Here is a 12,900-nt window from a genome sequence, read left to right on the forward strand (position 1 = left end):
TGAAGCATAAATGTGATTAGACTGCCGAAAATGCAGGAAAATATAGGAGTTTGAAATGAATATGTTCTTGGTAAATATGTATAGGCAAACATTAAGTCACTTTATTTTAATAAATAATTACTGGGTCAATAATAAGAAGCCTGTAAAATATTTCTTATTTTCAATTATATACACATGTATTATTTCAGGAGCACTCTCATGAACTGATGACAGGAATGTAAATTGGTACAGTTATTATGGAGGGCAGGTTGGAATATGTATCCAAAGCCTAGAAGTCATGATGATATTTAAGTTTATCCCAAGGAAATGATCATAGATGTGCACAGAGATTTAGCTATAAGAGTTTTATCACAGGGTTATTTGTAGACAGTGAAAAATGAAAAACATACTATCTCACAAGTGACTATAAGAATAAAGTATATTTTATCAAGTCAGTGTGAAATAACATTCAACCATTGTATGTGAGATTGTGGAAGAGAAGTTAATGAGTATGGAATAAAAGGTTATTTATAGGCAGTTCTATTTGTGGAACTGTGGGCTATTATACATCTTGAGTGACTTTCCCAAGTGGAAATGTTGAAATCTGAATAAGATAAAGTGTATACTTTCAGAACACTATTACCTGAAGTGAAAACAACACATCTTTTATATCCCAAATGAAATGAAAGCAAGACTCTGGAAAGTGAGCATCAAGCTGGCTTTTGCCCTGAGTTCCTGCTAAAACACGAAGCATGTATAACATACCCTTTCAGGGCTGCACAGGTTACAGACATCTAATAGCATATTCCTCACAGGCCTCAGACTCCAAAGAGCTGCACCAGCAGTGTAAGAACAAAAGAAAAATAAACCTTATTTTAGACAAGGAGAAGGCAAGGAAATTTGCCTATCTTGAACCTTAATTTGAAGGGAAAGGTGTAAAATAGCAAAGCACTAAAAATAGCCAAGATACTCCCAAACAGAAAAACAAGATAGCGGAAGTTGTCACTCTAGTTATCAAGACCTATTATAAAGAAGGAGAATTAGGGGTGCCTGGGTGGCTCCGTCAGTTAAGCGTCCGACTCTTGGTATCAGCTCAGGTCATGATCTAGGTTTTGAGTTTGAGCCCTGCATCCACTTGGGATTCTCTGTCTTCCTCTCTCTCTGCCTCTGTCTCTCTCTCTCAAAATAAATAAACATTTTTTTTTAAAAAAAGAGGGAGAAATTAAGACAGTGTAGTGTTAACAGAAAGTTAGAAAAGTACACTAACGGAACAGGATAAAGAGGCACAGGACAGTGCATACATGGACAGAGCTCATGAGTGGAAAAGGATGAACTGGTCAATGAAGAGTGCTCAGACTATTGGTCATCCGTACGGAAAACTGTAATTGGATCTCTTAACTCCACAGCAAACATAAAAAATAATTTCAGATGTATTAAGACTTACATGTAACAGGAAAAAAATGATAATAGTCTGAGGAGACAACATAAAATAATAACTTTCTGACCTCGGAATAGGGAAAGCTTTCTTAAATAAGTCACAAGAAATGCAAACTGTAAAAGAAAACATTGAAATTTCAACTACAAAAAATAGGAACTTTCACTCATGAGGTAATAAAGTATTGACAATGTAGCAGCTACATGCATCAATGTAGTGAATCCCAAAACATAATCCTGAGTGAAACGCAGTAATTAAAGAATACATACAATATCATTTCATTTATATAAAGTTTTGTGAAAGAGAAAACTAAAAACTCTGTTTTCTTCTAGGGGTTTTACAGTTCCAGGTCTTATATTTTATAATTCTTTAATCCATTTCAAGTTAATTTTTGTAGGTGGCTAAAATAGGGATCCAGTTTCATTCTTTTACGTGTGGATATCCAATTTTCCCAGCATTCTTCATGTTAAAATTTTCTTAGAGGAAGTAGTGGAAAGACACCTGCCAAGTGCTAAAAAAAAATGTCAGCCTCACCATGGTCAGAGGTTACAGGTGATTTTGATTTTCTTCTTTGGTTTAATCTCAATTTTATGAAGCTCTTACCTATTGTTTCTATAAATGATAGAGGTTGTTAATAATGTTTGCAGAAAGAGTGTTCATTTTCCTTCCTGACCCCTCCACGAGGCATATAATGTATTGATATTGACATATATTGTCATATTACCTAGAGGGGACTACGGAAGCTGCCCTCTATCCTCAGAATTTGTGAGGTTCTTCTAGCCTAAAGAAAAAAGGGAACTGAAGGTACTTCTGTTTTCTACCTGCCTTGTCTTGACTTGCTCACTCTCAGAATTATACTATTGGTGATGCTCTCAACAACCCCAGCAGTGCTGTTCATGTCATCTGTGTCTGTAGTTTGTCAGTAAGTAAAAACCATTGTAATAAACTGAGAACAAGTGTGACCTGGAACTCATGGATGTATTCATAAATTTACTTTTGTTTCTCGCTGTCTTTTTAAACCTGCTTGGAAGGAGTCATCCTTTTCTTCGACCTGGATTAAAACCTGGGGGGGTCTTGGGGCGCCTGGGTGGCTCAGTCGGTTGAGTGGCTGACTTCGGCTCAGGTCATGATCTCGCAGTCCATGAGTTCGAGCCCCACGTCGGGCTCTGTGCTGATAGCTGGGAGCCTGGAGCCTGCTTCTGTTTCTGTGTCTCCCTCTCCCTCTGCCCCTCCCCTGTTCGCGCTCTCTCTCTGCCTTTCAAAAATGAATAAATGTTAAAAAAATTAAAAAAATAAAAAACATGGGGAGGTCTATTGAATTTTCTGCTCCATCTTAACTAATGGACACTTTCATTCGCAAATACCCTCTCAATGCATTAGTTCAGAGGGTCCGCTTCAAAATACTAACAACACTTCACTCTTCATAACTGTTGGCCTAAACCCAGCCAGGGCTTACCACATGAACCGAAGGTCTACAAAGAAGGCACGATCTGTTACTGCTGTCTTTCCCCAATCTAGTGATTTCTGACTCAGCACCATGCACCACATCCTGGAATGGGCTTCCTTGACTTGCACCATTGTCTGATGGTTTAGTGCTCCCTGGGCCTGGCAGGGACGTAAAGTAACCCTTTCCATCATGTGCCCTTAGTGTAGGGTTGCCATATGAAGGGGGGGAAACACAGGACACCCAAATAAATTTGAATTCCAGGCACACAACAAATAATTTTTAGTATATCTCAAATGTTGCTTGTCTGAAATTCAAATATTGCATGGGATATACCGAAAAATTATTCATTGTTTATCTCAACTTAATTATATGTCCTACATTTTATGTGGCATCTCTACCTTTGCTCTTTTTTTGGGTTCTTCCCAATATTACTCTCTAAACCCAGACAAGGTCTGTCATCAAAATGGGAAGTCCCCTTTACCTCTTAGATTCTGCCCCAGCCATAAACTGACTGCCTCTTACTGTTGAGGTCTCGTCAGCTACCAGGATACTCTCTGGGCAAGATCCCTTTTATATGTCCCCAAGCTGATCCTCAGTCGGAGTGCCACAACCCATCCCTGGGATTCACTGCCATCTGCCTGGCCTCTGGAGGGGTTCAAAGTACCTTTTGCAGCCCAAGGAGCTGGATCTACGTGCTCACCAATGTGAGGGAATGTATATCAAGCTGAATTTCTTTCCTCTAGGCTTAAGGTTAGGAGGCAGCAACTGTGTTCACTGCCTCTCCCTTGGTGGTGATGTGAGTCAGGGAGAGGGGACTGTTCTGTCCAAAGAAATGATTCTCTAAAATCTCTCTCAATATCCACATGCTGAACCTTTTAAAATTTTTGATGTGGAATCCAGTAATCCTATAATCAGTCATTAGCTCACTTCCTTGACAGTTTGGATCCTGGTAGTTTGAATCATTACTTGCTTTGATGTACAAAATCTTTTCTATCTTGGAACCTCAGTGACAATTGCTGAGTTAACATCAGGATGACACACAGTGCATATCCATCTCTGCTCAAGTGCTCAAATCCTGCGGCCTTCTTTCTCAACCAACAGCTGTGACTGCCTCCCTGGGTGGAAAGGAGATCTCTGCATGGAGACAGTTTCCACCTGTGACCCTGAACATGACCCTCCACACCACTGTAGCAAAGGAGCAACTTGTGTTTCATTGCCTCATGGGTATACCTGTTCCTGTCCTCTGGGAACCACTGGAATCCACTGTGAACAAGGTAAGGCAGAATTTCAACTCCTGCTTGTTCACAAATTAAGTCAGTTTCCTTTTCAAAAAGACAATGAAAAATGTATAATAATCCTCGGCTTGCATAAGATCTGGATTTCCTCCACATTTACAAGCGCACTACAGGATAGGAGGGAGTGGGTAGAATAGGGCAGTCTTGTTCTCTCCATCATAGAGACGAACCCAAGTTATTTCTCTGCTGTCCTCCTTGCAGCCCAATAGCACAAACTCATCTTCATGGAGCCCACTCACCTAACACTGGCAGGAGAAGAAATGTGCTTCTCTACTGCCCATCATCCCCAAACCACAAGCGACAACTCCACACCGCATTTAATGCTTTCTCCTCCTAGAACTTCCCTGACCATCTCTGCCTACCCCAGCCTTTACAGACAAGACTGGTTTAATAGAACTCTGCCACCTTTAAACCTCCTCAATCATGCCATAACCCTCTGCTAAAGCTCTAGGAAGCCTAGAACAAGAGAACTTCTCAGGTGAACAGTGACCACAAGCACAAGGTCTAAATGGGGACCTTGGAAACTGAGTCCCGTGGAAGAAATGAGGAAAGCATACACTGCTTAATATCTCAAGTCTTGCATGGGGCGCCTGGGTGGTGGAGTTGGGTAAGCATCCGACTTCAACTCAGGTCATGATCTCACAGTTCATGGGTTTGAGCCCTGTGTTGGGCTCTGTGCTGACAGCTCAGAGCCTGGAGCCTGCTTTGGATTCTGTGTCTCCCTCTCTCTCTGCCCCTCCCCTGCTCGCAATCTGTCTGTCTCAAAATAAATAATAAAATTTTTTTAACACATCTCAAGTCCTGCAGCTTCTAAAAATCAATACTTAATATTTCATTTTGTCATATTTGGTGTAGTTCTAAATTTCTCAGCAAAACTGGTCTCAAAGAAGACTCCATACGCCATGTTCAGAGTCCTAACAATTCAGTTGTATAACAGGCACAGTTGTGTTACCCTAAGGCTAATAGAATGGCCTGACTGAAGCTGCCCAGCCAGCCAGTCAGGATCCAGCTGCACAACTCAGGTGGGTCCTGTTGTTCATTTTGTTGCCACCTGCTGGCTGCTATCTTGTCTAGTTTAAATATCAGTAGGGATGATTCTGGATCTTGGGACTGGCTGGGACTTAAAAACAGTGTGGCAAGGAATCCCAACTCGCGGTTAAGGAATATGATCAGATGAAGCCAGAAAAATAGGGGGACATAGAGTTTTACCTACTATCTCCTGGTTTCCTGAGATTGGAGAATCCACTATTATTCTATCCCACCTCACCCTCCATCCAGAAGATAAAGCTTTAGCCTTTATTTCCCCTATTTAGGAACAGAGGCTGGCATAGAAGGACAGGAACCAATCATCAATTGTGTTATATACACCTTTGCATAATTTGGGGGGGGGGGGTATTGTAATATATTCATATGTGTGGTAAGAACTAATTTAATCTCTCTCAGATCACTTTATCAAATATACTAATGCAAACATTTTTTATCCTATGTCCTTTGAGATTCTGTGAGTGTTTAACTCTCATCCAAAAGTCAAAAGTGTTAATAAATAGAAGACATTGGAGATTTAGAATACCAGTGATTTAGTGACAGAAATTTTTAATCATGTCTTAAGGTGTGACTATAAAATAATGAGATACAGTTTTGTGCCTGACTTATGGAAATCAGTCTTTTTCATAATGACATATGGCAGATCTTGATCTTTTTTAAATGCCTGTTCTTAGTTCCTAGAATTGCCACACTCCATCCTGGTATAGGAATTTTATTCATACTCTTTCCTCTGCCTTAAATGCTCTCGTGTTCCTCTCCACAGTTAGCTAACACTTATTTATCCTTCAGATTTCAACTCAGACTTTACTTCTTTAGGGAAGCATTCCCAGATTTCCTGTCATAGAACTGAGGGCAGTGACCATGCCTGTTTTTGTCTATTGTTGTTGAATCTCTATCACCCATCACATAGTGCAGATCAAAATATATATATATATATATATATATATATATATATATATATATATATATATATATATATATACATTTCAACTTACTGGTTCTAAAATAATAAAAACTGATTGCGATAGTTTTCAAGAAATAGTTCCTGACTTTAGTGAAAAGTGAAGTACTTGAAACTTTACCAAGATGATGCACCTCTATTACTCCCAAAGAAATAGCTATTAGAAAGTGAAAGAAATAATAAGACAAGTTCACAGAAGGGCTAGTGACTATAACAATAGGGAAAGCTTAAAAGCTCAAATGATGAAAGCCTAGGGGATTAACCCAAAGTTTGAGTGGGTGTATATAAATAAATAATATTGGTATGTATATAAATAAATTATATAGAGAGATGGTAGATTAGAGAGGATAGATGATAGGTAGATAGATGAAAGAGATAATCAATAGATAGATGAGAGAGAGGAAAATAGTGACAATAATAAAATTATTTCATAGAGAGTTTACAAACTATGATAAAAGCTGCCAAAAAAATTATGTCACTCCCATAATTTTTCTTCTTCCTCTTCTATTTCCACATTCCAAGAAACCTTAAGTCTTAGAAACAAAATTAATTGAACGCACATGGAACCTCAGACTTACAGCTTTCATACCTGCCTAGTTTTATGACCACCTTTTTTTTTAAGTTTATTGATTTATTTTGAGTGAGAGAGAGGAAGAAAGAGGGTGCACAAGCAGGGGAGGAGCAGAGAGAGAGAGAGGGAGAGAGAAAATCCCAAACAGGCTCCACACTATCAGTACAGAGCCCCACTCGGGGCTTGATCCTATAACTCTGGGATCATGACCTGAGCCAAAAGCAAGAGTCAGATGCTTAACCGACAGAGCCACTCAGGTGACCCATGACCATCTTTATTGTAAGTAAGCCCCACCCCTGATACAAATCAAAACTCATGTTTACAATCTCTGAATGAGAAGAAACCAAAATGCAATTGCTATTTAAATCTGATGAAGCTGTGAAGGGTAGGGATGGTGAAATGGTGTAATTTGCCTCAAAAATGCAGTCTAGCATTAGTAACCTTTGTTCTTTTCTCCTTCCCTTGGAGTAATGCTTATAGAATGGATTATTCACTAAAATGTTAAAATTGGGTACCAGTTCCAGACCAGGTGTTGGAAATACTCCCTTAACAAGACAGCTGCCCAGCCTCCATAAAAGTTACATTCCAATAGGAGGAGTCAGATAAACACCATATCCACCAATCAGTGAGGAAAGATACAGACTGAGTTAATGTCATAAAGGAAATAAAGCAGAAGGGGAGATAGGAAGCCATTGGAAGAGTACATTTTAGTTGGGATGGTCAGGATCGGACTCTTTTAAGTGGGACATTTGAGCTCATCTAGTGAGAATTAGCCATGTGTGAAGTCATGTGGGACAAGTACTCTAGGCAGAGGCTAAACCCAGTAATAGGAAAATAATATTACTTATTTGAGAGAGAGAAAGGCAGCCAGTATTCCCATAATAGGAAATGGTATTATAAGATGACTTCGGAAAGGCAAGCAGAAGTCAGATCATACAGAGTCTTGGAAAACATGGTAAAGAATTTTAATTTCATGCTAACAAAATAAGAAGCCTGTGAAGACTATAAGCGGGAGATTTGCATCCTGGTGCTTCAAGTAACTCGTGATTTCGTTTCTGCTGTTTAACTTTCTAAGCCTCAGTTTCATTATCTGTAAAGTGGCAATAGTAAGTGTGCCACCTATTTGCCACATGCCCCGCCCTTCCTCCTACTCGCACCCCTTCCTCTCTGCTCTGTACCCCAGAGGCCCTCTCAGAGGATTGCATCCATGGGATCCCTTCCATTCTGCCTCCAGTTGAGTTTAGACAACAGAAGTCACCAGCAATTGTTGGGAGGAAGGAGAGTAGACAGGGTATTTATTTCCCTAGATTCCTTGCCACTAGGTCGCCAAAATTTACCTTTCCCCAAGGACACAGTTTCTGTCAGGAGATCCTCACCTTCTCCAGCTTCAGGCCTAAGAGTGAAAACAGCTCCCTATTGAGACAAAGCCCAGAGCAACACCCCAGCTTCTGCAGTTTCCCTGAACCCTGCCCACATCTTGGTAAATGGTCTTCATTCCCTTATTTTCAAACTACTCCACATGAGCGTACCATCTGTTCACTGCCAGGACCCTCACTGATATAATAACCATGATTTTGCCCACTTTACAAAATTCATGGGAGGCAGTGTATATAAAAGTTCTTTATTAAGTATAAAGTGCTATAAAATATAAAGTATTATTTTTTTCCTCTTGTTCTCAAGATCCAAAATTCAGACCAACACTCTTAATAAAATAATTGAGCCATATTATGTATTAAATCTACATTTTGGTATCAAGTGTTCCAGGAGTGTAGAATCACAGGACATCACCAATCATCTTCTAGTCCAACAGTATCAATTTATAAATGAGGAGACTAATGCTCAGAGAAATTAAATAATGTACCAAAAGTCTCAGAATCAAGTCTCTTGACTCTCAATCCAATTATTAGTAGCTTCTTAATAATTAGTTAATAAATACGAGCACAGTATATCACCATCAAGTTCACTAACACTCTGTTTCTAGATCTTAGCAGTCCCTTATAATAGCCATTCCATAAGTAAATATGGCATAGGAGTTAACAATGTAGAGGTAACGTATTTATTAACAACTATCATACTCCAGTTATCTAAGAAAGCCTAATAACGGAGCAATGTAATCATTAAAATTCAAATAACTTCAGAACTAAAATTTGTGTTTGAATGAGTCATCAATGGGTAGGATTGAAAAGAACCTTAAAAATCACTTACTTAATCCCAACTCTTCTACTTCGAAAGAGGTAAAAATCAAAACTCTGAATTAGGGATGCCTGGGTGGCTCAGTCAATTAAGAGACTAACTCTTGAATTCAGCTCAGGTCATGATCTCACAGTTGTGAAATCCAGCCCTGCATGGGGCTCCAAGCTGAGCATGGAGACTGCTTGGGATTCTCTATCTCCCTCTCCCCCTGACCCCTCCCAGTTTGCCTTCACGAGAACCACCCCCCCTCAAAACCAAAACAAAACCAAGAGCCTCTAAATTAGTGGAACTAAGAATTTAAGCTTTCACATGGCCAATCCAGTGAGTTTCCCATTACACTGTATTACTTACATTTATAATCAAAATATATAAACTACCAGTCACATGAAATGAGTAAAAACCTGTGCAGCCTGTGTTATGCAAAACTGGTTAATAAAATCTTTGTCCCAGTATTTTAAATACTTTTAAGTATTTTTTAAATTTTATTTATTTATTTAGAGAGCAGGAGAGAGGCAAAGGGAGAGAGAGAGAGAGAGAGAGAGAGAGAGAGAGAGAGAGAGAGGGATTGAGAGAATCCCAAGCAGGCTCCACACACACACAGAACCCAACTCAGGGCTCTCATGAACCATGAGATCACGACATAAGCCGAAATCAATAGTCGGATGCTTAACTGACTGAGCCTCCAGGGGCCCCAAAATAGTTAAGTATTTTAAAGTGTATGTATGTATCTGATCAAAGGGTTGCTGGGGGAAATTTTCTATACCAGCATTACAGTTTAAGTAGTAAAATTTGATTTTGTCTGTCCCTTACTCTTAAGATGTCTAACTAATGGGAAAGAGAGATCTTTCAAGTCCCTTAAAACATTTACCTGTAACTGTCAGAAAGAAAAATCCATTTAAGGACAAGAGAAGGAGAATTCGTGATTGGCATATTTTCTTTTCACCATGGCCGTAACCCAAACTCCTCAGGAATTCCAGAGGTATGGTGCTGTAGTAAGGAAAATATCAACAGACCACTTGAATTTGATGGCTTTAAGGGTCACCGCCACCAAAAATGATTCCAAAATATCTGAGCCTAGTTCCAGAAGCACAGGAATTCACAATGTTCACATTGTCTGGCCCAGAAACCAGCTCAGACTTGTGTTTTTTAAACACCAAGGGACCCAAACCAGCTTTACAAATTAAACTGAAGATAAAGAAGGGTGGTCAGCAAACAACAGCATCTGGGTTTGACAGTTCACAGGACTATTGATCTTAATTTAGAAAGAAATAACAGGATAGGGTAAATGTTTTGCAATCCAGTTTGGTCATTAAAATATTCCATTTCCAACAGAACTCTGGTTTACAATTATTTTGCAAGACAGACAATATGCCAAGTTTCTTTTCTCGTACACTCAAATCTTGTTCCTTTGCTTTTGTGTGTGTGTGTGTTGTAGCTGTATTTCCTGTTAGAATCTGTGTTTTACAACTATACATATAACCTTTCCTGAAACATAAAATCTCTCCTCTGGATTTATTTTTCCCACATTATTGGTAAATTGCTTTTTCCTATTTACCACTAAATTTTAGCTATTGCGTATTGGTGACATTTAGCCAAATGAGATTCTGTAATATGTGTGTTTTTACCTTTTAGTCTGGAAGATACAGAAAATGTTTCCATTTTTCTTACATTCTTTACATCTTTAGTGAATTTTTTTTCTCATTCATTTCTCATTCCTTAAGGTAAAGAAACCCACTCATATGCTGGCAGTTAGAATGAAACAAGCAAATATTCAAGCTACCTAGTCAGTCTTGATGCCAAGAATACTTTATGGTCCCTAGCTTTCATTGAAATTAATTCAAGGTCATAGAGAAGCTCAGTTCTTCAAGCCTTCCTGACACACGGGGTGCCTTCCTGCCAAGTCTTTGGTTTTCCCAATAGTAACGAAAAGGGTCCACAACACTATAGATGGCAATTTCAACAATCATTACTGTTTGCCTATTTTCAGATATTCATTTCCAGGTGCTTTTAGCTATGTGGTAATAGAGCAGGTAATCCACAAGCTTTCTTCATAGAAAAAAAAAATGAATTGTAGTCTTTATTTATTTCCCCTACTTTTAATCCCATCTTATTAGTAAGGATGTGGTTATATGTATACTAGATCCTCTATCTCTACAATTTTATAATACTAGTAAAAAATAAACAGGAACTAGCTATAATCCCTAGGAACACATATTTTAATTATTTAATCTTCTTTCTGTGTCCTTTAATACAACCTGCTAAATGATAAATTAAACTTAGTAAGGCAGTGAATTATATATAACAATTCTAATGTTTATGTGAACATTAAGCTTTTTGAGTGTTCAAAGGAATAGAAGTTGCAGGTGAGTCTTAGTAGAAAGAAACAGACACAGCTGCTTTTTCCTAACCTTGGACTTTGGACAAGTTAAGTTAGCTTTCCTGAACATGAGGCTTCTCAAGTGTGAAAAAAAGGTGAAAAACGAATATGTGAAAATCTCTGTTTGGAGGAAATTTTTGGCCAAAGTCTGGAGAGTCCATTCTCTTTGTCAAGTCCTAAGTTAATGATTACTACTTTTTATAAGGTAGTGAGTGAAAGTTAAAAACGATTAGGAGACAGGCATCTATGAGAGGTTTTTCTTCAACAAAGTCCTTTTGATTTTGTATTCAAGATAACATTAAGTAATAAACAGAAAGCACTCACAATGAATCTTCAGCTCTCTACTGCTAATGTTTCCTCCCCTGAAATGTTTTACATGTTTAAACATAAATACCCTGTTCCCCGCAGTGAAAAAAAATTTTTTTGCTTACAGTCAATTTCTGTGGCTAGGGCTTGGTTGCCTCTTCCCCCGTGGCAGGTTTGTGCACCTTCTTTTAATATGAAACGATGCACAGTGCTAAGATCCAACCACAAACTTTACTTTCTAATTGGGGGAACTAAGAGACAGGCTCCCTCTAGTTTCTACTAGAAATATTGAAAAGTGACAAGCAAACTAAAGTTTTCATAATCGCTAAAGATACAAAGATTGCAAAATATTATTTCATGTTCTTCTTTTGTTAAAGTCTGTACACTTTATCTTAAGAAAAATTTAAAAAGCCAACCTCCCTGTAGCATGCTGTTCTAGTGGCCAAGGAATATCACAAGGCAACAGTCAAGAAAGCCCGGTGGTCTGAGAGGCAAAATTGTCTAAGAGTCTCCTAACACACCTCATGATGAGGAGTCACTGAAATAAAAGAGGCCAGCACAGTACCTAGTACACAAGAAGCACTCCATAAATGATTAGCCCCATCCTACAGACAAAGAAGAAAGTACTAGATTACGCTTATGTTAAATGTAGACAACGTCCACATAGATATTTTGATCAATTTTATTTTAAAAATAGGAGTTGGTCTTAAATATTCTTTTTTTTTTTTTTTTTGGTGTTTATTTATTATTGAGAGAGAGAGCACAAGTCGGGAGAGGCAGAGAGACAGGGGGAACAAGGATCCAAACTGGGCTCTGTGCTGACAGCAAAGAGCCCGATGAAGGGCTCAAGCTTACAAACCATGAGATCATGACCTGAGCCAAAGTCAAATGCTTAACTGACTGAGCCACCCAGGTACCCCAAGTTATTCTTAAGTTAGAATATTTTATTTTTTTTAACTTGTTTTATTTTTTATTTTTTTTTAATTTACATCCAAATTAGTTAGCATACAGTGCAACAGTGATTTCAGGAGTAGGTTCCTTAGTGACCCTTACCCATTTAGCCCATCCCCCCTCCCACAACCCCTCCAGTAACCCTGTTTGTTCTACATATTTATGAGTCTCCTCTGTTTTTTCCCCCTCCCTGTTTTTATATTATTTTTGTTTCCCTTCCCTTATATTCATCTGTTTTGTCTCTTAAAGTCCTCATGAGTGAAGTCATATGATTTTTGTCTTTCTCTAATTTCACTTAGCATAATACCCTCCAGTTCCATCCACATAGTTGCAAATGGCAA

The 12,900-nt window shown here is 38.6% G+C and overlaps 1 protein-coding gene across 1 annotated transcript in view; it reads left to right on the forward strand.

The window, feature by feature from the left end:
- Positions 1-12,900, forward strand: part of EYS (eyes shut homolog) — a 1,591,614-nt gene that overhangs the window by 1,547,979 nt on the left and 30,735 nt on the right. The window contains exon 39 of the mRNA XM_053222617.1: positions 3,963-4,135. Coding sequence (XP_053078592.1) covers positions 3,963-4,135 — 173 coding nt within the window. The remainder of the gene's footprint in view (positions 1-3,962; positions 4,136-12,900) is intronic.

Source organism: Acinonyx jubatus, chromosome B2, assembly GCF_027475565.1.
Source record: "Acinonyx jubatus isolate Ajub_Pintada_27869175 chromosome B2, VMU_Ajub_asm_v1.0, whole genome shotgun sequence".
Taxonomy (NCBI): Eukaryota; Metazoa; Chordata; class Mammalia; order Carnivora; family Felidae; genus Acinonyx; species Acinonyx jubatus.